The sequence below is a fragment of the Dermatophagoides farinae genome, chromosome 3 (genome assembly GCF_024713945.1).
Source record: "Dermatophagoides farinae isolate YC_2012a chromosome 3, ASM2471394v1, whole genome shotgun sequence".
Taxonomy (NCBI): Eukaryota; Metazoa; Arthropoda; class Arachnida; order Sarcoptiformes; family Pyroglyphidae; genus Dermatophagoides; species Dermatophagoides farinae.
The window spans coordinates 1039129-1063754 of record NC_134679.1 but is presented as its reverse complement, the minus strand read 5'-3'; the positions used below and the strand labels follow the sequence as shown (position 1 = coordinate 1063754).

The following is a 24626-nucleotide window of genomic DNA, read 5'->3' as shown; positions in this document are numbered from 1 at the left end:
CCGTTGTTTTGAACCCATTCGCTCCATTGATGATGATTCTATTCGATGGTGGCAGTAACAACAACCACTCATCGAATTTCAAAATATTATTTAGCCTCAGAATAATTATTCAGTTTTTTTTACTCGTTTTCTTATTCACAATCGGCTAAATTAACAATAATTAAATCGACTGAACAATGGAGAGAGAGAGAGAGACAAATTCTTTTTTTTTTACTTTTGCCCTTCAGCAGAATAAAAAAGAATCTGTTTTTTTTTCTTTTTGCTGTTCCGAAAAGTTTACGAGAAAAAAAACTTGAACAATAAACACACACACACATACACAAGATATATCTTTCTAGAGATAAAAACACAAGAATACTATAGATTGGCTTTTATTCAAAAATTTTTCATCATCATCAAAATCATTTGATGTGTCGGGTGTTTAATATAAACACACGCACACATGTCTTGCAATGAAGAATCTCACAAGGTTTTCATTTTTTGCTTGTGTATAAGTTGCACTTGATATTCACCTAGCCCAGATTCTAAATTGTAAAAAACGGTGTGTGTGTGCGTGTGTTGATGCATTTATAACACACACACAATGAAATCCTCCTACACGATGATGATGATGATGATGATGATGATGACGATGATCTGGCATCATAATCATCAACGCCCAATGGGAAAAAAAATTCTTTATTTAGACAGTGAATAATAATTCAATGAAGAAAATGACAAAAGATTATTTGAATTTTTAGCTTAATTGGGTAATCACCATCAATGGGCCTCCACACAAGGTTAATTCAATTGTTGAAATTCAAAGAGTTAAAGTTTCTTATTTATTTAATTACACATTTTTGTTTTAAATAAAAAACATTAAAATAGAATATATTCTATCGCTAATTTAATCGTAATTTTAATGAACGCATATTCTGTTGAAAATGATACGGTAATGGTGCACGTATGAATATGTTTTGGCCATTTTTACCCAATTCTGGTATCATTATTAATGATGCATGTAAATGCATTGGAATTGTACGTGATTTTGATTGACGTATTTTCAATGCCATCAATATGTCCGATGGTAATCGTTGTGGTGATAGACTATCCAGATTGGAATATTTATGATCACCAAGTATTGGACAACGTAGACCGAAACCAAGATGAACACGAATCTGATGTCGTATACCGGTTTCGGGTGTAACCTAATGATGAATTTACAAATCAAAAAAAAAATGATTAGCACAGATTTTGGGATTTGAAAATCACACATCACTTACTTCAATTAAGGCTGCATTTCCATGATCGGATCGAATTTTATAATGTGTAATGGCTTTACGTGCTGTACGCCAATTTCGTTGTAAACGAATTCCTTGTACTGGTTCTGGACATAATACCATTCGTTCACGTTTTCTGTCAACACCATCTGATGATGATTTAATATAACCTAATTCGATTGGAATATCAATAATTCCTTCTGGTTTATCGGGTTTATTTTTCGTTATACAATAATATTTTTTCATTATTTTTTGTTTCTTAAATAATTGATTCAATTGATTAGCTTTTTCTTGAGTTTTCGTCAATAATAATACACCGGTTGTATCACGATCTAAACGATGAACAGTGTATAATTTCGTACAATTAAGATGTTCAGCTAATTTTGGTAGAAAATAACCAAGATGTATTACATGATGAAATTTTGAATTAATTCGATGACTAGAAATTTTTGAATTTTTTATTGTGGAACCAAATGCACCATGAATAGCGATACCATATGGTTTATTCAATGCAACAATATCTTCATCGTTGAATAAAATTTGTGCTTCAAGCATTTTCAATACTTCATCGTTGGTTAAATGAGAAAAATCTGGTACCTGATTCGTCAATACTCGATAACCTTTTGTATCAAGTTTCTCTTTTGGAATCATATTTTTCATTTCATCAAATTCTTTCACTAATTTTGGTTCACGTTTTCCATGACGAATTTGTTTTAGATATTCATATCCGGAAATACTTTTTGGTTTAATGATGACACCTTCCTCTTTGTTGAATGGTTCAAATTTTACAGCCATAATTTTTTCCGATTTTGATGGTTCTGGTTTTTCTTTTTTCGGTGATTCACGTTTCGTTTGTTCATATGTAATCCAATCATCATCAACATGGTCATTGTTTTGATTGTTTGCAGTGGAAATTTTCCCATTAAATTCTGATGATAATTCTTTTGCATAACGAAATTGAATCGAATCATTATTTCTCGTTGATCGTTTTCGTTCGGTTGTTTTGCAACCATTTTCGGTGTCAAATGGAACAAAATCTATTTCCATTTTTTTAACCAATTTCTTCTGTACTGGTTCATTAAATTCAACATGATTTCTGCCAATATGATTGACAACATCATCCATAGTTTTGAAAACTAATTCATCACGTTTTTCAAATTCACCATGAAATTGTGCTTGATTTTCTGAATCAAAACGAACATTTAAAACACCCAATTTTTTTCGAATATCATCCACATATTTTTGTTTAGGCCGAAATAATGGTTTATATTTCTGGGCAATTTGTTCACGATATTTCATGTGATCATTACGAACATAATCACCATGAATTGTGAATGAATCTTCTTTTGGATTTATTCCAAGATAATTGTAATCAGATTCTTTATCAAGAATTTGCGAATTTTCATTTTCATCATGTTCAATCGTTGGATTGACGCTAGAACGAATCAATGTGGATCGAACAGATCGAAGTAATTGTTTCGGTTGATACAGAATCTGTCTACAACATATTAATTCATGAAAACGAATTGAATTACTTATATTCAACAACATTGATAAAAGGAATCAGGTTGATTTTTTAATCAGATGAGAAAAAAAATATGATTTTTTAAAAATTCAATTCAACACATGAAAATGCATGGCGCATCGCAAAAAACATAGTAAACACAATTTGAGTGAAAATAGTGGATTTTTGTATAAATAGAAAAAATGAATTATTTTAATTTATGATGAATTGATGAAATTGTCGATTTCTTTCATTTTCTTTGGATCATGACCAAAATGTTTCAATACACGTGTTTTATATAAATGTTCAAGGATCTGATGTAACGACAATTGTTGATGATCAGGTATACGTACACGCATTTCACGCCATTTACGTAATAGAATATTGAAATAATCACTGGAAAATTTTTCCTTTATATAATCCCAATCGATCATATTATGATCAGAAAAATTTAAATGTTTCAATAAAGCAATAAATTTAGCTATATCCAATTTTTCATTCCAATCATCGATTTGTGGTTGTGAAATCACTGTGAATAATGTTGATTTGCTGAAAAATTTCTGTCGACATTGTATATCGGAACGATGAAGTTTTCTAGACACAAGACTCCATGGAATACCATCATATGTTTGAAGATTTAGTCTTTTCATTAATTTAAGAACAACTTTTTTTAACTTTTTCACCTCTTCCAAACTCCATTCACCATGATTCAATTCAACACCATTGGATTTGATTGCATGACGAATAATTTCTCTTGCACATTTTGGATTGTAGCCATATTCTTCACAGAAACTTGTATAATGATCACCATGTGTACGATATAGATCCAATATGATTTGACGATCGTTTTCAGATAAATCTTTTGCTATTTTCAAATCCGACAATAGGAACCGAGCACGACAATATATCTGAAATATCGTACGATTAGGAAGATCTTTAGCCAACCGTAGCCATAATTGTGTTTCATTAGCAAATTTTCGATATGTTTTTTTAATTTTTTGTTCACCATCTTTTGAACGTTCATATTGAAAATGTCCAAGTAATAGAGATTTATTAGGCACATTATAATCATTTAGATAACGTTGCCAATTACGACGAAGAATGGTATTTTCTTGCCGAGTAAATCGTCCATTTTGAATAGATAAATTATATTGTTGTAATAATTCTTTATCATTATCATTAGGTTTTCGTAATTTTGGTATCAAACGATGTAATTGTTCATCAGAAATTAATGTTGAATCCATTTGTACACCATCTTTAAGTGATGGTAAATCATCCGACAATCGATCATCATCGTCATCATCATCGTTTTGTAATCGATGATTGGATTCATCAATTTCATTATCACAATGTTTATTCATTTTCTTATTTTTCTTTTCATTTAAAGTTTCATCACATTGTTCGTCTGAATCTGGTTCTTGTTTTAGCATCACAATTTCAACATGATCATCTTCAATTTGTTTTTGTTTTTTATGTTTACCCATTGTTGTTGTTGTTGTTGTCGTTGTTGTTTTTGTCAATATTGATGGAACAATTTTTTTTTTCGAATCAAAGAAGAAAAAAAACAAACAAAAATCTTAACATTGAATATATTCATATATAACGTGACAAAAAAAATTTTTTTTTTTTGAAAATTTTTATTTTATCGGTATAATCATCATCATTATTAATAAATAGATAATATAATATAGGTTTCTCTCTTTTTTTTTCGAAATAAATAGCGATGATGACTTCTTCTTGTACGCAAAAAAAATCATCATCATCTAGAAAGTGAAAAAGAATTCAAAATAATTGCTTGTAAATATAATGGAAATTCTTTTTTTTTATGTGTAACACTTTGATGTTTGTTGGATGTATGGTCCAATTTTGAGTAATTTTTTTTTGTCTTGTTTACTTGATCTGAATCTGTTTATCTGATCGATTGTTGTTGTTGTTGTTGTCGTCGTAAATCTTGATAATCGATCAAATTGTCGAGAAAAAAAAATTAATCACAACAACAAAAAACTGGAAGTTATCAAATCGAATGACGAGAGAGAAAAAAAAATGATGAAATTGCTCAACAACAAAAAAAAACGATGAAAATAAAAACTTAATAATAATAAAATCAAAATGTGTGTGTGCGCGAAAAAAAAAATACTGAATATCATTTGGATCTAACAAGAAAATAATAATTTTCGATGTTTATGTCTTTTTTTTCCAACGTTTTCTTCTTCTGTTCTGTGATCAAGGATTCAGAATCAATGATGGATAATTGCTTAATGTTAGTGTGTATGTTGAAAGATAAGAATAAATTTGCTATTGCACATTTTTATAACCACGATTGATTAATTTTTCTGATAATTTTTTTTTAATAGAATGGTTTTTTCAATGGTTTCGATACCAACATTGTACCATTTCCATTTCCCATTGCACCATACATTAATGCCATATTTCCCGATGGTACTACTGGTGGAATATGTCCAAATGGTGGAATCTGGTGATGAAAATAAATAATAATAATAATAAAAAACTAAAAATTTCATTATATAATTACCGGAATAGTTTGTCTGGCCATCTCGATTTCGAATGCACGAGAATGATGATGTTGATTTCGTGGATCAAAATATGGATCGGTTGTTGCGGCTGCTGCTGTTGTATTCGTAGTTGGTATCATCATTGAGGCTGCCGCTGCAGCAGCAGCAGCAGCATTTGTCATTGGTGGAAATTGAATTGGAGCAATCATTGGTCCATATGCTGTTGGTATCACTGCCGTTTGATACAGACCGTATGGTTGAGCTGTAGCTGGTATATAATTATTTGGACCAATTGTTCCATACATTTGATGATGATGAGGTCCAATTGTTGATGGATGTGTTGCCATTAATTGTGTTCCAATCATATGTGGGGGTAATTGTGGTGGTGGCGGTGGTGGTCCCGATGTTGTAATACTACCATTCTGATGATAGAATGGTGCAAATGTTGCAGCAGCAGATGTCATTGGTATTGGTCCATAAGGTGATGTTGTTGTTATTGTTGGTGGATATAATGATGAATACGGTGGTGGTGGTTGCTGTTGTTGTTGTTGTGATGGAACATCGGCAGACATTGTTAATGATGTTGTAGTATACAATTGATTTTTAATTGAATTCACTAATAATGATAATCAGAAGATAAAAAATTGAATTCAATTAAATTTTTTTTTTTTTCGTTGAAGAAGAAGAAGAAAACAAATCACCTTTATCGGAAGTCATATCCCGCATATACAGCAGCCATTAACGATCAATAGTGCAAAAAGAAAAACTTACAATTTACAACCAGAACAATATTTGATGAATTGATTCAAATGACTGAAACACTGTGGAATGAAAATGATTTTTAATATCATCAGACCAATTTATTGACGATGATGGTGATGATGATGATGATGATGGTGTTTATATTAAACCTCCAATTGAACTTGACTTGCAAGCAAAAAAAAATGTAACACACAGCTAATCAAATGAAACGACTAGCCCAGTGAACAAGATGCGAAACAAAAAAAAAAACGAAAAAAAAATCAAGATTTGTAACACACAGCATTCAATGCGTAAAAAAAAATGAAGGAAAGAAAGAATCAAATGGAAGAAATGAAACGACAATATATACCACCAATTCCTATACAGCGTTGCCATTTCTATATAAGCAGCTGGTATGCACAGCTGATGATCAGACCGATGATCGGAATTTTTATTTTTATTTTTTTATTCTGGAACAATATTACCCGAATGATAGAGAGAGAGAGAGAGAAGGAAAAAACACGAAGGAAATGAAAACATAAAGCGCGCGCATCATTTAAAAACAAAAAAAAATAAGATTCTCGTAATTTTAAATATCGATACAATCGATATGTTGTTTTTTTTTTGTTTTTTCCATTTCACTACCATTATCCTGTGCTTCTACCGAAAAGTTTTTTTTCATCGTACACCCTCGAAACTGAGGAGTGAACAAGAAGCATAGAAAATAGTTACGAAAAAAATGAGAGAAAATTTGTACAGCCAAAGTAACAATGTTGGAAGCATAGAAATGAACGGTCAGAATTCTCAAAAAATCAGGTGAGTCGCTTTGGGCGACTTAGCCGATGGTATCGCAATTTTTTTCGATTGTTTTTAGTTTCAACAAATCACGTGACTTTCATGACAATCGATAGTATGCAGATTTTTTTTTGATTGTTTCATTAAACGATTGTTTTATTGATTTTCGGAATAAATCCGGAAATTAAATTAAAAGTTTCAAATTGATAAAACGGTCGAATTTTGAGGTACAATCAATGTAATTTGCATTTGTTTACATTGATTGTGATACCGTTTTGTTGTAATCGGTCGAAAACCATTTTAAGATGCTCTTTATGTTCATTTTCATTGGTGCTGGCTACCAAAATATCATCTGAATTCTGATAATCCAATCGAGGCCTGCGAATGAAAAAGATAATTAGAATCAGAATTAATAGAAATTCAATAATTTACATTTATTTCGAGAATCTCCATTCGATTATCCATATCCTCAGAAATGATGGTGATGAAAAGTGGAGATGGTCAGACAAATGGCCAGATTGACTTATTGATGATTCGGCGATCTTGCAGGAACATTTATTGATGTCTAAGAAAAAGAATTGTAATTAGAATCTGAGTTGATAAAAATTCAATCATTTACCATTAATCCAGCATGAGAATTAGAATAAGTCACGTTGAAATTTTATGATCAAAATCATGACAATTCTCTGACACAAATTAAAAGCCAAATTAAAAGCCACAAATTGATGAAACGGTCGAATTTTTGAGATAAATTATAAAATGAAGCCAGAGAATTTGGATAATCCAATGGATGCCTGTGAATGGAAAAGATAATTAGAATCGGAATTGATAAAAATTGAATAATTTACATTTATTTCAAGGGTCTTCACTCGGTTATCCATATTCTGGTAAATGATGATGAAGAAAAGTTGAGATGGCCAGATTGACTTTGACTGATTGATCATTCGGCGATCGTGCACTTGTTAATGTCTAACAAAAGAAATGGTAATTAGAATATGAGTTGATGAAAATTCAATTTGTGCTCATCTATGATTTTCATTATTCCCAGAGCGATGAGAATTCGAATCCATCGAAATGATTTATTTTCATGTAGCCAATGTGTGTGACGGATGAATGTGGCAAAGATTGAACTTGATCGTCAATCAATAATTATGATTCATTGATTGAACATTTCGAGACAGAGATGAGCATTTTGATGAAAAGTCGATTGGTACAAAAATCAATCAAGTGAATAAGTCAAAGTGGCCAAGTCAAAATGTTCATCTCTGTCTTGAAAAGTAGCATCGTTGAATCAAAACGTTCAAAAAAGACCAAGTTCGAAACATGCCTTTAAATTTCGTGATGATAATTTTACATCTTCAGTTTTGACTAAAAACCTGAAAAAAATGAAGAATAATATGCAAAAAATCATGTATTACCATAACTGACCTTTTGTTGACAACAATTATCATTATGAGAAATCGGAATGATTGATAGATAAGAATATTGATGGGAAACACTTGATTATAATGGCTCAATATTAATTATTTCACGAGTTTTTTCTTCGTAACAATCTCGAGGTATTTCATTCAGCGAATCTTGAGTCAAGAAATCATATTTTTCAAATTTGGTAATCAAGTTTCTGAAACTCAATTATAAAAAATGTCAGATTGAAGCTTTTAACGAAATGTTATACTTACTGAAAAATCGGGAATGGCTAAAATTTGCGAGTGTGGATTTTCAATGAATAATCGATTGATAATCCGAGTTGACTGAAATTCGATCAATTGATTTTGAATTTTCAATTATCTTCGGGAGGATAAGAAAATAAGAAAAAGAATAAGTGTTGTTGAAAATAAATTGATTACCATCAATTGAAGATTCATTCGAACCATTGATCAAAACGATGAAAATTGAATCCATCCTATTGATTGATTTTCGTGTTGACAATGATTGTACTTGGTCGCCAATCAATAATTTTAATTCTTAAGAATTTCCTTACGAAAGTTGTTAATGTTGCCTTTCAAAGTCTTTCGGTAAAAATTCATGACAATTTTCAAATTCATATCTTCCGAATTGGCATGGTTTGTCAAAGTTCATTGCTCAGATTGAAAAATGAGAATTAGAAGGGTTGTTGTTAAAATAAAGAAATTTACCATCATTTGAGCTTGAAAAAGATTCATTTGAATATCCAGATCCATTAACCAGAACGACGAAAATTAGAAATGATTCATCTTCATGCGAGCAATGATGAACGATGAATGAGGCACTGATTGAAAAATGAAAAATATCAAAAAAAAATCCGGTATTTACATAACTTACCTCGTGTTCACAATAATTCTACTCGGTCGTGATAAATTGGATCAAGTTAGAAGAGTAGATTGATGGAATGTAATTCACCGATTGGATAAAGAGCCATTATTCGTTCAATATAAACTTTGAGAAAATAAATACTTTTTCTTTGACTGTCAATTTCGATGATTTCGGCCAATATAAATGAATCTTGGGCAAGGGAATTAAATTGCTCAAATTCGGTAATCAAAATTCTAAAACTCAATTAAGAAATGCTAGATTACCTTGCTAACGAAATGTTATGCTCATAGGAAACAATGAGGGTTTTTTTCGGGGCACCAACAATGAGAATGGCCAGAATTCGCCGTTGTAGTTTTTCGGTAAAAATGATCATCGATTGATTAGGTCTTTATCAATTGATTTAGTCGTTAAAGCATTCGAATCAATTTGAAGTTTCAAGCCTTTGTTTAATTCGTTTCATTGAAATGGTCGTCAATTAAGTCTCAATGTGACCCTGATATGATCATCGATCAGTCATTTAGAATAAATTTTTGATTATTCATTTATCAAAATTGGAACAGGTTTCATTATGTTCTATGAGGTTATTAGGAAAGATGATGATAAAACAATACCTTTCCAGCCTTGAAAAGTGGTTGTCTAAATTGAAACAAAAATGGAAATTCGGTTGAAATTTATTAAATTTTTGTTCTTACTTAACTTTAGAAATAAATCAAGTTGATCGGTTTGATTATCCGATTCCAACAGTTGAAAAAAATTGATGAATATTGCCATGATTCATCATTTAATTTGAGTCTTTCTTGAATATGAATTTACGAAGTCAAAATTCACGAAATTAAAATTTGCACATGCAAGCAAAATTTCGAACTCGAAAACGAAACGGTCAAATCACTTGTTCGAATCATTTGCGCGGGATTCGGTGCACTCGTTGCCGTTCATAAAGGTTGTTACGCATTTTTTGCATATTGATTTGAAATTTTTTTAAGTTTGATTTATAAATATTTTTATTTTATTTTGAAATTCTTCAATTTATTTTATTTTTTTTTTATAAGTAAATATAAATAAATCAACGAATCTCAATAAACAAAACTTTTATATGTCAAAATTATAAGGATGAAGATCAATATAACAATGAAACAAAAATGAAAATGAATTATATTGGATAGAAACGATATAACGATGGCAATTGACATTATAAATGTTGAAATCTACCCATAAATAACGATGATGACAACGTACATCGGAAATCCATATCCAAATTTTGTGATGGAGTAATAAGATTGACATAATGGTCGATCAATCGATTTTTATGACTTCTCCCAGTCCGTCGATTGCTTCAGTTGATTAAACGAAAATTCCTTTTCTTCGTAAAAATGAACTTCAGCGGGATTGAAAAAGATGATGATTGTCGCAATAGTTTTTTGATTGATGGTCACAAGCATAATTGAAAAATCGTGGACCCATTATGTCGGCGAGTCCGGCCAACCACTTTGAACCCATGGATCTCCTTTTATCAATCAAGATGAAATTCATGATTCGTTGTTTTATAAGGTGAATCCATGGGCCCAAAGCAGTGACCGGACAATATGTCTGTGCCAAAGTTTGGGCCGGTTAGGAATGTCAATATGTTAATTTAAGATCATATATATGTAATAATTTACGATGATCTCGACATCATCGTAATGATTGTATCGATGATAATACGTTCGCAGCTATGGTTGAGGATTGGACACTATTGAAATATAAAGCTTTATTGATCAAGTATACGTAGATCATAGATCCCAGATACTCGATGGATAATGATAATTTGGGATGGGTTTAAATACTAAATTACAATCAATTAGAAACATTAATCAGGTTATAACATTCATTAAAAAATAATTAATTTGTTCCAAGTTTGACAAGTTTGTTTATTACAATGCATCAATACAGCATTTTCTTGTCATGAATCACTGTTTATCATCCAGGCAGTTTGGTTTTTTACCTCAACAATATGCGGAATTGGCTCTAAAGTATGCTGATACAATTCATTCAATTCATAGAATGGACATCGCTGGAATTTAACTTTTGATGCCGCTAGATATATTATTCTTGGAAACTTGAGAAGTTTTTCTGTTCCGCCAAATATTTATGCTATTATTGTTGATTACTTTCGTGATCATTTGGTTGAATTGCCATTGATAGATCATACGTCTTCTAAAATTGCTACTGGTGGAACTCCACAAGGTGGGAAGATTTCACCATTATTGTGGAATGTTTTATTGGATGATTTATTAAAGCTTATGCAGATGATTGTTTACTAATTTGTGAACATCGTGATATTGAAATTTGTGCAACTTTGACCAACAATGTTTTGGCAATGATTTCAGATTGGGGTACTTATAATGATCTGGTCTTTAATCCTGTTAAAACGAAGTGTATGCTTATTACAAAACGCCGTAAATTTAATTTGCCACAAATTACTATGAATGGCCATTTGTTAAGTTTGGTGTCCAGTATGAAAATTCTTGGTTTGGTTATTGATTCAAAGCTTACTTGGAATGGTCATATTGATTTTGTTGATTTTGTTGAATCTAAGGCACTAAAAATTTATAATTTTATCAAACGTAAATTTGGTTCCAGATGGGGTCTTTCTTATGATGTGCTACGTACAGTTTATCTTCAAACTGTTGAACCAAGGATACTTTACGCTTGTCCTGTGTGGAGAAGTGTTTTATGCAATGTTACAAAGCGGAACCGATTACTGAGTTTACAACGTCGCTTTGCCGTTGGTATGATTCGAGCGTATCGAACTGTATCGTTGGAAGCATCTTTGGTGATTGCTAATATTGTTCCGATCGATTTGAAAATTCAGTTTTGGTGTGAAGTTTTTGATGCTAAAAATTATCCTTCTTTGATGTTTGGTTCTTATCAATTACCATTAAAATATGCTGATACAATTCATCCGGCTTTGATCACCTCTTTTGATGTCCACGGAATTAATGATGGCAATATGGAATTTTATTGTGCTAAATTTCATTTTAACGCAATTCGTTTCGAATCACGGAAATTTTGGCGAATACCTATCCCGTTTTGGCCTGAATAATTCTGATTGTTCATTTTGCTCCTCATCGATGCAGTCCTTGTTGCATTTGTTGCTCGAGTGCCCTGCTTTCCATTTGGAGAGATTCCGTTCTATGATTGATGCCAATTTTGATTCTACTAATGTTGATATGTCTGCTTTCCTCCAAGGTATTACTATGCCTTTATTTTTGGTTTTCGTTAATTCTATTTATTCCAAATTAATTGTTCAATGATTGTTTTTCTTTTTGTCTTATAATTTATTTTGTAATTTTTCTTATTACCCTTATATTTATAACGGAATAAGGGTTTTTCGTTTTGTTAATAAATAAATAAATGATCTTAAATTCAATTATAACTATAACTGTATGATTGTTGTTAATAACTCAACTTCAACACATTGCAATTAGTATCTGTAAACAAAACGAATTTATAATATTTCCTGTAACAAGAATAAATTTATTGGTGGAATGTGATCTGAAATTTTATCCATTCGTGATCATTTCGTCCAATGTATAAAGAATACGGATTTTAATCGCAATTCAAATATCCCTTCGATCGTGTGAATGGTTCGAGCGATTATTATTTCGAAAGCAATAATAATCATTATCCAGAATAAAACGATAATAATAATTATGATAACCATTATCCAAATATCGATGATAGGAATTTCGTTGATAACTTTCAAATTGCAATCGTCGTTGACCGACATCTCATCAACAATATTGATTGGTTGTCATGATCGAATTCATGCATGATAATATTCCACACCGACAACTTTTATAATTCATCATTATTTGATTTGAATTATGATATTAATGTTGAAATTTGGATTTTCGATGATAAACATTTTGCATTGAGAACAAATTGATCGACCCCATCCGATTGTGTTTGCCAGATTTAAGATGTACGGAATTGAGATTTAATTTCGATTTACAATCTGAATAGATTTTTTTTATTGACGATCTTAAGTGTCTTTTTCATAATCGGATTCATCAATGATAATATTCGGCATTAACAACTTTTATTATTTTTCATTTCATTTAAATAATTTCTATGTCCAAATTCACATATGTTTTGTGAAAACAATCGAAACAATCGAAATGACAAAAAATTCAACATTTTCATAGATTGCAAGTTCGTTGATTTATTTTTAAAGTACAAATCGGAAAAATCTCGCATGCAACATCATCACCAGAATTGGTAGCGGCATTGCCAATTTTTTTGCATGTGCCTCTCCTTCGTAAAAAAGCTGGTCGATTTGCGAGAGTGTATTCAAAAACCTTCTTATTCGTAGTCGTCGTCGTCGTCGTCGTCATCATCATCATTAATTGAGCTGTGTGTGTGTATGTTTGTTGGCCAACACGTCAGCTAACCTGATGATTTGTTTTGCAAAGTCCTCACTCTTTTTTCGTTCTAAATCCATTTGCAAATGATAATTTTATTCGATTCGATTATAATATGAAATGATAATGATAATTTATCTCTTTATTTTATTTATTGTGTCGTAACAATAATCATCATCATCATCATCTTTGAAAACTGAAAAACACATCGATTTGGTCTAAAAATTCTTCTGGAAACAAAGTTTTTTATTATTCGAAAAAAAAGTTTATAGCAAAACAAAACAAAATCTTGTCTTTCATGTAAGTTTTTTTGTGTTTTGTTTTTTTTTCTCAAATTAATAGTCTTTTTTTTTTTGCTGGTAAAGATTTAGGATTTAGTTCAATTTTTGTTTTCTCTGGTTTACAACTCAAACGGTAATTGAAATCATTCGGTTATATAGACTCATTGATGGATTCAAATTCTCATCATCATCATAACTATCAATCGTATCAAACTAATCATCATATGTCTCAACAACCATCACGGCCACCAAGTGTTGATTCAGTAAACCTTGGTAGTATTTATAGTGGTTTCTATCCACAAGTATCAAGTGCTGGTCCTAGTTCATTAACGTCAAACATTCCATCAACAATACAAAATTCATATCAGATACCTGGACAATATCCACAATTATCACATCATCAACAGCAACAACAGCAAGGATATCATAACTATCCAAATACTACCGGTAATGGACCAGTATCATGGTCATTACAACAGCAAGCCAATTATCATCAGCCAACTTCACAGCAGCAACCGACAAGTTTACCACCAAATCTTAGTTATCATTATCAAATATCAGCATCTGCTGCTGCGGCTGCTGCATTTGGTTTTAATTTCCAACAACAACAACAGCAGCAGCAGCAACAACAACAACAACCACAAATAAATCAAAATGCTGGATTAATAGTTTCACCCACTTCTAATCATCCGAATATTGGTTCGTTAGCACCAACATCAGTTCAATGGCCAGGCAATGCAGGACAACCGCAATCATTTGCACCAGCAATGACAAATCAGATTTTATCACCATCGCATTCACAGCCAAATCATCATCAACAACAACAACAGCAATTGACATCGATGGCTGTGGCTGGAATAACAAATCCAAATGAATATGTTAGCCAATATTATTCACAATATTATCGGGAATATTATCAAAGGCTGGTTGCATTTCATAAACATCAACAACAGATACAGAATCAGAAAAAGATTGCCCCATTTAAATATAATCAATTCCATACACCTTGTGTATTTTCACAGCATGATAATCAATTAATTGTGGTTGAACCAAATTCAAATGTCGGTCTTTATGGCCTGCAAGAAGTTTTTATTGAACAATGTTATCCTAATCTACATTTACAATCATTGCTATTATATTCAAGTAATGATGATCCAAATGCTACATTATTACCATTCGAAGATTCACAATTATCATTGGATTGGATTCGTGTAAAACAATTAAATGATTCAACAATGAATTATGAATTGAAATTAATATTGAAAGTAATAACAATGTTGTTTAGACAAAATGGTACATTATCTGGATTAGATCTTTCGGGTAAGAATTTTTTTCAAATTGAATGTAAAATACTAAATTAGCGTTTTTATTTTAGAATTATTATATGAACTTGTACAACCAAATGGTGATGATTCGGAAAAATTATCACAATCAGGTGGTAGTGAAGCGGTGACCAAAGATTATTATCGTGATTTACTTTCACATCTTCGACAATTATTGATGCGTGGTCAACGTCGTGTAGCGATTACATTTGCTCAAAATAATGGTCTTTTTGATCATGCATTGGCTCTATCATATCTACTATCGTTTCTATCTTCATCGTCAAATACAAATCTTGGCCAAGTTGTGGATAATAATTTGATGATTTCAACAATCAAGAAATTTATCACCACTACTTTGTCTACGGAAGATCCTCGTAAGTTTTTTTTTCTTACATTTGAATTTCATATAACATTTTTTTTTATTGTTTCAGTCTATGTATTTTATACTCATCTTTTACAAATTGCGACAAATATTCTAAATTCTGCTACATTAGAGAATGGTTGTATGATTCCATCACCAGCTACAGGAACTACTGCAAGTGCCAAGATTGATCGATTAGAATCATTCATAATATTGTTAGCTAATGATATTAAATTCGATAAAGTGGAAATTGCCGATAAATCTTATCGTAATCTTATTGATCTAATGATTGCATTGTTGAAAGATGATTTTAATTATATTCTACCCGACGAATTATTCAATCATGATCGATTCGATTGTTTACTTGTCAATGAATGTCTTGAATTTGCTCGTTTCCGTGGTGAACGATTGAATCCACGCTTGATCCTAAGAAAATTGGAGTTTGCCTTTGAATTATTTGATTTTGGTTTCACACGAAATGCATCGCGTTATTTGACGAAAATTGTAAACAAACTTAAAGATCCTGAATTTGAATGGAAAATGTTGATAGATAAAAAATCTAAATATTCAAAATGGCTGCTGCCGGATTCGATTATGAATAATGAAGATGATCAATTAGATTTGAAATTATTGCAAGAGATTTGGTCATATCAATTTAACAAAATATTCACTCGAATAAATCGAGAAATGCGACAATTTGATTCACCTTTATTTGCTATTAAACAAAAAGATGATTTTAAGAATGATGAAAATAATAATGATGATAATGTTGAAGCCGATGTTGATGTAGCTGGCGAAGAGGATGAAGATCGTACCGATGTTGTTGAAGATATTGAAGATGAAGAAGTAGATGTTGAATTGGATACATCTGAATCATCATTATCAAAACCGGAACAACAAATCCGACAACAATCATCACCGGTTTCGACGTCTTTATCTTCAAATCAACAAGAAAATTTCAAACAACATCAACAACATTCTCAGCAACAAAATGTGGATCATAGACGTCATTCTACGATGATGATGACGGCCACGTCTACTACTGCTAATACACCAGTGATCGATAAATCCTCTTCGTTGAATGTATCGGCAATGTCCCCAATTGAACCATTGAATCCAAATGACATGATTGCTGATAATTCAAGTATGCAGAAAATTAATATCAAAAATAAATTCGAATTAAATTTTTGTCCATCTCCATTAGATTCATTACCATTGCAATCGAATAGATTGGTTTCACAAGGACCGGTACAACAAGGACCTAGACGTAGTTTACCAACTATAGCTAATCATACATTTCCAAGAACATTGAATCCTATAATGGAAACAACGACACAACAAACAAATCATGTGGAAACCGATTCTATTCACCATCAAAAAAGTTTCGATTCATTGGATTCAGCTTCACCGCCATCATCACCTAATGATAATTTCAATATGAATGCTATGCAATCAGCTTTGCCTTCGTCGTTTCAAAACACTGATGAATCGAGTGAAAAAAATCCTGAAAATCACCAAAATACTGTTCCGTCATATCCAGCCTTTTTCCAACCACCACCACCATCGTCGAATGATTCAACATCTCCATTTGATTTCATTTCAACAAATGGTCATGTTACATCGATACCATCATATGATCCATATTTTAAAAATAACGATGCACCATTGGATAATCAGACTTCACCAAATGGTCAAGTTAATCATGAAAATAATGAATTCCTACAGAATACTAATAATATACCGCCGGTGAATAATAGTGTAAATGAAACATTAAAAAGACCGGAATCCAATAATAATAACAATAATAATAATGGCGGAGAATCGACAAAAACATCACCAAGTAAATCGAATAATAATACTGGTTTGCTTGGCGCCATTCTAGGTCGATTAAAACGTAAGTTGAATAAAAAAAATTTCGAAATTTTATTTCACAGTTAAAAAAAAATTCTTTTTATTTCTTCAGCTAAAAATCAAATGATATTACCGGATGATAAAGATCCACAAATAATATATGATCCAGTTAGTAAAAGATGGATCGATAAATCGGCAAATGATCAAGGTGGTATGGGTGCTGGCGTACCACCACCTCCTCCAAAAATACCAATACCGGGTATTAATAGTGTTGGTTCAAGTGTTCAAAGTGAACCAAATTCAACAATAACATCACCAACATCGATGAATAATAATTTTCCACATTCTCCTACATTACCATCGTTACAACTAAATACAAATAAAACAAGCAGTGATACTCCACCAATGATGATGATGATGAATGGCAGTATTTCTGGTTCGAATCCATTTGGAGCATCAATACCACCACCACCACCATCATCATCAACATCATCAACTGGATCAACAGCAAATGCCTTTCGAAGTGATTTACGTCGTAAACGATATGTGAATGTATTTAATAATCCAACATCAAAATAGTCAACAAAAACAATTTTTATTGTTAATAATAATTTTTGGTGGCGATAAAAAAAAACAAACAAACAATTTTGGTCATTTTACATGTTTTTCTTTTCAATTATTGTGATTATATTTTAATTATTTTTAAAAACAAATTGTTGTTGTCGTTGATTGATTGATTAATGCATTGGTGAATTTTTTTTCCTTCTCTTCTTGGGTCACTATTCTTTTTTTTTGTTTTTCTGTTTTTTTTCATTGATTTTATATTGGCCTTTTCTTTGAAACAAAAAAAAAATCGATTGAATTCAATAATGTAAAATTCATTTTTTTTTTCGCAAAAATTTTCTGTCCATCGTCGAATTAGTAATTGCAATAATTTATATTTGTTATTATGAGCTTTTGTTTCGTTAACCAAGTGAAAGAAAAAAAAACAAAGAATCGAATATTATTGAATTTTTGTAATCTTACCAAGTTTAATAAACTTTTCAAATTGAGAAAGAAAAAAATCGAAATTTTTTTTTAAAATTATATATCGTCATAGCCTTTATGAACGGCTCACTATTACGAAGCAAAATTTTTCGCGAAATCATCATCATTCTTTTTGATTTGTTTTGTTGTCACAAGTTGATTCATTTAAAAAAATTTTTGATACATTTTTTCTGTCTTATCCTCAATTATTTTTTTTATCCTGATTCTTTAAAATGGTTTGTCTGTTTTTCTTTATCGTTGTTGCTTGTTTCATTTATTAATTTTCATATTTTTTTCCGAATTTTTTTTTTGACAAAAGGGACAAAGTCAATCTGGCGGTGGTTCAGGTTCGGGTAGTGGTGATAAAGATGGTAAACGTCAAAAACGTGAACGTCCACCACCACCGCCACCATCTACGATTCGTGGCCGTAAACGTAAAGGCGGAAAAGGTCCAGATGCAGCATCGAAATTACCCACCGTAACACCACATACTCGATGTCTTTTGAAATTGCTCAAAATGGAACGTATTCAAGATTGGCTATTGTTAGAAGAAGAATTCCTGAAAAATTGTAACGCTGCCATTCAAGCTAATCAAGATAAAGATGACAGTGCTGATGATGAACGTAGTAAAGTTGATGATCTCCGTGGTACACCTATGTCTGTCGGAAATTTGGAAGAAATTATCGATGATAATCATGCAATCGTTAGCACATCAGTTGGTTCTGAACATTATGTTTCAATATTATCATTTGTAGACAAAGAACAACTTGAGCCAAATTGTTGCGTTTTGCTAAATCATAAAGTGCATGCTGTTGTCGGTGTTTTAAGTGATGATGTCGATCCAATGGTGAATGTGATGAAATTGGAAAAAGCTCCACAAGAAACCTATGCCGATATTGGCGGTCTAGATCAACAGATCCAGGAAATTAAGGAAAGTGTTGAACTGCCTTTAACACATCCAGAATATTATGAAGAAATGGGTATTCGACCACCGAAGGGTGTCATACTTTATGGACCACCTGGAACTGGTAAAACGTTGTTGGCAAAAGCTGTAGCTAATCAAACCTCGGCAACATTTCTACGAGTTGTCGGTTCGGAACTAATCCAAAAATATCTAGGTGATGGTCCAAAATTGGTACGTGAATTATTTCGTGTGGCCGAAGAACATGCACCATCTATTGTATTCATTGATGAAATCGATGCTGTCGGTACTAAACGGTAAGATTTATTTTTTTCCAATTTTTATTGGTTATTGTATGTAATGATTTTTTATTATTATTATTTAGTTATGAATCTAATTCCGGTGGTGAACGTGAAATTCAACGTACAATGTTAGAATTGTTGAATCAATTGGATGGTTTTGATTCACGTGGTGATGTTAAAGTTGTAATGGCAACTAATCGTATCGAAACATTGGATCCGGCATTAATTCGTCCCGGTCGTATTGATCGTAAAATTGAATTTCCATTACCTGATGAAAAAACCAAACGTCGTATATTCAATATTCATACATCTAAAATGACATTAGCTGAAGATGTAAATTTCGAAGAATTGGTTATGGCTAAAGATGATCTTAGTGGTGCCGATATCAAGGCCATTTGTACTGAAGCCGGTTTAATGGCATTACGTGAACGGCGTATGAAAGTGACAGGAGAAGATTTTCGTAAATCTAAAGATAATGTTCTTTATCGTAAAAAAGAAGGCATGCCCGAAGGATTGTATTTGTAAAAAAAAATTCGTAAACATCATCATCATCAGATTTAAGATGTTCACCATCATCATCATCATCATCAATCAATCAAATTGACGATTTGATGTAATAATTGAATTTTTTTTTCTTAATATTTTTAAATAATAAATTCTAACCACTTATTATTTGATGATGATCATAAGTGGATATTAAATTTTTAAAAAATTTTTTTTCATTCAAACGATAAATTTGTATATGTTTTTCATTCTCTTTTACGTAATAACATCCGTAAAATGAAATGAAATTTTTTTTTTCAATTTCACAAATTCTTAATCTGTCAGCCTGGCCTTGATGTAAAACATATAACAATGATGATGATATTACACACTGGGAATTTTTCGTTTGTTTTTTTTACATACACATCGCTTGTTTTTTTTTGAACATACACACATAGTTCTCGAACAAATATCAAACTATTTCTCTTGATTCATTGATAAGAATGTAAATATTACGTGTTAATTGAAAAAAAGAAAGGAAAATGATGATTGATTTGATTGAAAATCAATTAACATTTATATACATGTAATATATTGTTGTGGCGTTTTGTTTTTTTTGATGGTGGTGTATTCGCATTCATTCGAATGATCATCATCCTTCGATTGATGATCGAATGATTTAAGGAAGGAAATTCGGCCAATTTCATACACATATTCATTCGTGTTTTTGATTTCGCCAGTGATACATCGATCAAAGAGATCTTTTTTTTTAATCAAATCCATATTGACACAACACAATGGATACATCCGGAATTTTTTGTTTCCCTTGAAACAGATTTTTTTTTCTTCTGTCATTTGTTGTTTTACAATTTTTTTCAATAGTAATCTGTTATATAATGTTTAATGTTTAATGTATAACTGTTTCGAATTAACTGGATTAATAGTGTCGTGTATAAAATTTCCTTACCAGTTTTCATTTTGATTCGATTTTTGAACGAATTTTTGCATATTTAATTTCGACGTTTTCATCGCTAGTTTGAAGATGTACAATTGTTATTGGATTTTGTTGTTGATTGGTACAACGATTTTATCGTTACCAAATGGATACGATACGCAAGCTTCACCATTTCATGCGATTATGAGAGAAACTGTCAACGGTATTCGTAATATACAAAGAAATGTACAGCAGAAAATACAGAATCGACAACGACAACCGAATGGCTATGAATTAGCACAGGATATAAGTGAAGCTATTACTGAAGATATTCAACAGAATCATGGTAGACGATCACAAAAAATTTGTGAATATTTACGACAAGGTCAAGTATATCGTGGACCATGTCCAGCTGATGGTTCAAACAATGGTTATGGTGATGGTGGTGGTGTTGGTGGAAATTATGGCGATGCTACAAACGGTGCTTACTTGGAAGAAGGTGGTCGTCCATTAAGTCGTCAAGAAGCTAAACTTATTCGACGGCAAGAAAAACAACGACGAAAAAATGAACGGCGTGAACGAAAACGTCAACGTAATCGCGAAAGAGAAGGTTATGGAGAACCAGAAATAGAATATAGGAATCAGCCTGATTCGGAAACAAAACTTATTATTCGAATAAATCCATCACGAGGTGGCGTAAATAATAATCGTCCTGTTAATAATAATAACAACAATGGTTATCAGGTTAGACCTGAAATTATCGTCAGAGATGAAGAAGAAGATTATCCTCGAGGCGGAAGAGGTGGTGGTGGTGGTGGTGGCCGTGCACCATCTGGTTTTAATGATGTTGGTCCTAAAAATGAACGACAAAATCGTGATCCAAGCGAAATGGTTCCTTGCCGTACAAATAATGGTCTGGATGGTCTTTGTGCACCTGCAGCATATTGTTATGCACAATACAGTGATCCAGATGATTATCAATCAAATATTTGTCAATATGTTGGAACCGGTGCAAATGGTATTTGTTGTCCAATCGAAGGTGATCGTGTCCAAAGACGTTATAGTAAGTTTAATGTTTTATTATCAGTGATCATTCTAATTTCTCATGATTTTTTTATCATTTCCATATTATCAATCACACAATGATGACAGATAATCCAATACAATTGCCTCAGGAACAGAAACCATCAATGCGTGTTGGATTCATCAGTTTAGAAGATATTAATACTGCTGCAAAAGAAGCAAATAAATTCATTGAAAATTACATTCAACAAGAAAGACAATTAGTTTCACATGGTATGGTTCAACGCCATGGTTCTATGCAAGCATTGCATCAAGCATTTTTCGGTGAATTTGATCCAGTACAATTTCGTCTAACGGTTGGAGGTTTCATCAATTTAGTAACCACTTTGGTTATCAAAAGAAAATTCAAACTTAGTAATGAACAAGCTCGTGATGGACTTTATCGATATTCGATTGAACATACGGATTTAGAACAATATTGTATTCCAGAACCATCATGTCAACAGGGTAAATATCGAACAATTGATGGTAGTTGTAATAATTTACAACGACCATTATGGGGAAAATCAAATACCGCATTCGAACGTTTATTACCACCACAATATAATGATGGATTGAATGAACCACGAACTAGATCGGTAACCGGTGATTTGTTACCATCAGCACGTTTAGTATCACATTCATCAGCACCAAGCCGAAATATTCCGGATCCAAAATATACATTAATGCTTATGCAATGGGGACAATTTATTGATCATGATTTTACATTAGCATCATCAACTCGTGCTGCTACCGGCCAAGGATTGATTTGTTGTCATCCAGAAAGTCAAAGAAAAGTTGAACATCATGCTTGTTTTCCCATTGAAGTTCCTGATCAAGATTCATTCTATCGTCGTTTTAATCAAAAATGTATGAATCTTGTACGTAATGCACCAGCACCAAGAAGTGGTTGTTCTCTGGGACATCGTGAACAGATGAATACATTGACACATGTTATTGATGGTTCAATGGTTTATGGTCCTACGGTGGAACGGGCAAAAATTTTACGTTCATTCCGTGGTGGACGATTGAAAACATCGTCATTTCAGAATAAAGAATTTTTACCATTCGATCGTGGTAATCATTCCGATGATTGTGCTATACCGGAACGTGATCAATCAAGATTTAAATGTTTTCTTGGTGGTGATGCTCGTGTCAATGAACAAACCGGATTGACAATGATACATGCATTGTTTGTACGGGAACATAATCGTGTGGCTGGTGAACTAGCAAGGTTAAATCCAAATTGGCCCGATAATACTTTATATCAGGAAGCAAGAAGAATTGTTGCAGCCGAAATTCAACATATTACTTATAATGAATTCTTACCCGTTGTACTTAGTCCAACAGTTATGAAACAATTTGGTTTATTACCAAAAACTTTTGATTTTACCTATAATTATGATCCAAAAATCAATCCTAACGTACTGAATGAATTCGCCGCCGCTGCATATCGTTTTCATTCATTAGTACAAGGAACTTTTCGTGCTTTAGATCAAAATGGACAGCCAACACAAGTTATTCGATTACATGAAGTATTCAATAATCCATTGACTTTATATAATGCAAATGCTTTTGAACAATTTTTGAATGGTTTCGTAACTGATGCCGGACAAACATGGGATCATTTCTTTGCTGATTCGGTGAATATTTTTCAATTGATTTATTGATCATCGATTACTGATTTTTTCTCTTTTCTTTTTTTTTTGTTCAGTTGACCAATCATTTATTCGAAGAAAGAGGTTCAGGTTTCGGTATGGATTTGGTTGCCTTGAATATTCAACGTGGTCGTGATCATGGATTACCTGGTTATAATCAATATCGTCGTTTGTGCGGTCTACAACCAGCCAATTCATTCAATGATCTTAATCGATTCATGACAGCTGGTGCAGCCGAAACATTTTCACAAATGTATCAGAATGTTGAGGATATTGATCTATTTATTGGTGGTGTACATGAAGATCCATTACCAGATGCATTAGTTGGGCCAACATTTGCTTGTATTGTAGCCGAACAATTTCGTCGTTCAAAATTCGGTGATCGATTTTGGTATGAAAATGGAAAATTACCACATTCATTTAGCAAAGGTATTTTTATCAATGAATTTTTGGAATCATGATTTTATTTTTTTCGTTAAAAAAAATCCAATTAGAACAATTAATGGAGATTAAGAAATCCAGTTTGGCTTCATTAATCTGTGATAATACAGATACGATTGGACGAATACAGCCAATAGCATTCCTTAGACCAGAATCATGGTAAGCTTTTTAATCCACAAACACATTTTTTTATCACAAAATTCAAACACATTTATTTTTTTCCATCGTACACAAAGGAATGGCAAAATTAGCTGTAATCAAATAAGCCGTATGAATCTATCACCATGGCGTAATGAAAGAATTTGGTCTTGAAAAATTGATTTTTTTTTCTGAATCACAAACATTATCAAACAATATTGTTGAAATGAATAATAAAATGATTGATGATTGTTTTTGTTTTCTAATTTATTAAATCAAACATACACATTTTGATTAAAATTTTTAGCAGTTTTTTCTCTGTTAACAGATGGCTGCACCTGCAAAAAATCGAATACCTA

General features: G+C 31.9%; 7 protein-coding genes and 3 long non-coding RNA genes across 13 annotated transcripts in view; 3 read left to right on the top strand and 7 right to left on the bottom strand.

The window, feature by feature from the left end:
- Mlc1 (Myosin light chain alkali) overlaps positions 1-24626 on the bottom strand; it is a 95115-nt gene that overhangs the window by 1960 nt on the left and 68529 nt on the right. The window lies entirely within an intron of this gene.
- Positions 804-2810, bottom strand: LOC124498555 (uncharacterized). The gene is made up of 2 exons (XM_047062323.2): positions 1263-2810; positions 804-1187 (listed from the first exon to the last, which is right to left on the bottom strand). The coding sequence occupies exons 1-2, from the start codon at positions 2808-2810 to the stop codon at positions 882-884; spliced, it is 1854 nt and encodes a 617-aa protein (XP_046918279.2). The 3' UTR covers positions 804-881.
- Positions 2810-4247, bottom strand: LOC124498556 (uncharacterized). Its single transcript, XM_047062324.2, has one exon. The coding sequence runs from the start codon at positions 4245-4247 to the stop codon at positions 2982-2984; it is 1266 nt and encodes a 421-aa protein (XP_046918280.2). The 3' UTR covers positions 2810-2981.
- On the bottom strand, positions 4381-6308 carry LOC124498210 (uncharacterized). Of its 2 annotated transcripts, none has more exons than XM_047061933.2 (3): positions 5978-6308; positions 5297-5892; positions 4381-5236 (listed from the first exon to the last, which is right to left on the bottom strand). In XM_047061933.2, exons 1-3 carry the CDS (start codon positions 6000-6002, stop codon positions 5111-5113), a joined length of 747 nt encoding a protein of 248 aa, XP_046917889.2. In that variant the 5' UTR covers positions 6003-6308; the 3' UTR covers positions 4381-5110. The 2 variants fall into 2 exon arrangements, with proteins under 2 accessions (XP_046917889.2, XP_046917890.2); XM_047061934.2 differs by having other exon boundaries at positions 6048-6175.
- Positions 7035-7442, bottom strand: LOC142597359 (uncharacterized). Its single transcript, XR_012832097.1, has 3 exons — positions 7432-7442; positions 7245-7377; positions 7035-7190 (listed from the first exon to the last, which is right to left on the bottom strand). It is a non-coding gene; the product is annotated as an uncharacterized LOC142597359 (long non-coding RNA).
- Positions 8069-8598, bottom strand: LOC142597425 (uncharacterized). The gene is made up of 3 exons (XR_012832155.1): positions 8492-8598; positions 8241-8439; positions 8069-8188 (listed from the first exon to the last, which is right to left on the bottom strand). It is a non-coding gene; the product is annotated as an uncharacterized LOC142597425 (long non-coding RNA).
- On the bottom strand, positions 8886-9967 carry LOC142597420 (uncharacterized). The gene is made up of 5 exons (XR_012832149.1): positions 9797-9967; positions 9716-9740; positions 9368-9597; positions 9114-9293; positions 8886-9060 (listed from the first exon to the last, which is right to left on the bottom strand). It is a non-coding gene; the product is annotated as an uncharacterized LOC142597420 (long non-coding RNA).
- LOC124498201 (uncharacterized) lies at positions 13460-18386 on the top strand. Of its 2 annotated transcripts, XM_047061922.2 has the most exons (6): positions 13460-13807; positions 13873-15108; positions 15164-15484; positions 15542-16615; positions 16676-17365; positions 17435-18386. In XM_047061922.2, the coding sequence occupies exons 2-6, from the start codon at positions 13956-13958 to the stop codon at positions 17899-17901; spliced, it is 3705 nt and encodes a 1234-aa protein (XP_046917878.2). In that variant the 5' UTR covers positions 13460-13807; positions 13873-13955; the 3' UTR covers positions 17902-18386. The 2 variants fall into 2 exon arrangements, with proteins under 2 accessions (XP_046917878.2, XP_075585355.1); XM_075729240.1 differs by having other exon boundaries at positions 13466-13807; positions 15542-17365.
- Positions 18441-20431, top strand: Rpt2 (26S proteasome regulatory subunit Rpt2). The gene is made up of 3 exons (XM_047061929.2): positions 18441-18584; positions 18668-19566; positions 19635-20431. The coding sequence occupies exons 1-3, from the start codon at positions 18582-18584 to the stop codon at positions 20074-20076; spliced, it is 1344 nt and encodes a 447-aa protein (XP_046917885.1). The 5' UTR covers positions 18441-18581; the 3' UTR covers positions 20077-20431.
- Positions 20748-24567, top strand: LOC124498202 (peroxidase-like). Its single transcript, XM_047061923.2, has 5 exons — positions 20748-22031; positions 22121-23673; positions 23745-24117; positions 24183-24288; positions 24366-24567. Exons 1-5 carry the CDS (start codon positions 21077-21079, stop codon positions 24439-24441), a joined length of 3063 nt encoding a protein of 1020 aa, XP_046917879.2. The 5' UTR covers positions 20748-21076; the 3' UTR covers positions 24442-24567.

Coding starts and splice junctions, on each gene's coding strand:
- LOC124498555 (XM_047062323.2), bottom strand. CDS start 2,810: ATGTTGTTGAATATAAGTAATTCAATTCGTTTTCATGAATTAATATGT. Junction 1,188..1,262: donor GAAATGCAGCCTTAATTGAA/GTAAGTGATGTG, acceptor ATTCATCATTAG/GTTACACCCGAAACCGGTAT.
- LOC124498556 (XM_047062324.2), bottom strand. CDS start 4,247: ATGGGTAAACATAAAAAACAAAAACAAATTGAAGATGATCATGTTGAA.
- LOC124498210 (XM_047061933.2), bottom strand. CDS start 6,002: ATGCGGGATATGACTTCCGATAAAG. Junction 5,893..5,977: donor GGATATGACTTCCGATAAAG/GTGATTTGTTTT, acceptor TATCATTATTAG/TGAATTCAATTAAAAATCAA. Junction 5,237..5,296: donor TGGCCAGACAAACTATTCCG/GTAATTATATAA, acceptor TTTCATCACCAG/ATTCCACCATTTGGACATAT.
- LOC124498201 (XM_075729240.1), top strand. CDS start 13,956: ATGGATTCAAATTCTCATCATCATCATAACTATCAATCGTATCAAACT. Junction 15,109..15,163: donor ATCTGGATTAGATCTTTCGG/GTAAGAATTTTT, acceptor TTTTTATTTTAG/AATTATTATATGAACTTGTA. Junction 17,366..17,434: donor CATTCTAGGTCGATTAAAAC/GTAAGTTGAATA, acceptor TTATTTCTTCAG/CTAAAAATCAAATGATATTA.
- Rpt2 (XM_047061929.2), top strand. Junction 19,567..19,634: donor GATGCTGTCGGTACTAAACG/GTAAGATTTATT, acceptor ATTATTATTTAG/TTATGAATCTAATTCCGGTG.
- LOC124498202 (XM_047061923.2), top strand. CDS start 21,077: ATGTACAATTGTTATTGGATTTTGTTGTTGATTGGTACAACGATTTTA. Junction 23,674..23,744: donor ATCATTTCTTTGCTGATTCG/GTGAATATTTTT, acceptor TTTTTTGTTCAG/TTGACCAATCATTTATTCGA. Junction 24,118..24,182: donor ACCACATTCATTTAGCAAAG/GTATTTTTATCA, acceptor AAATCCAATTAG/AACAATTAATGGAGATTAAG.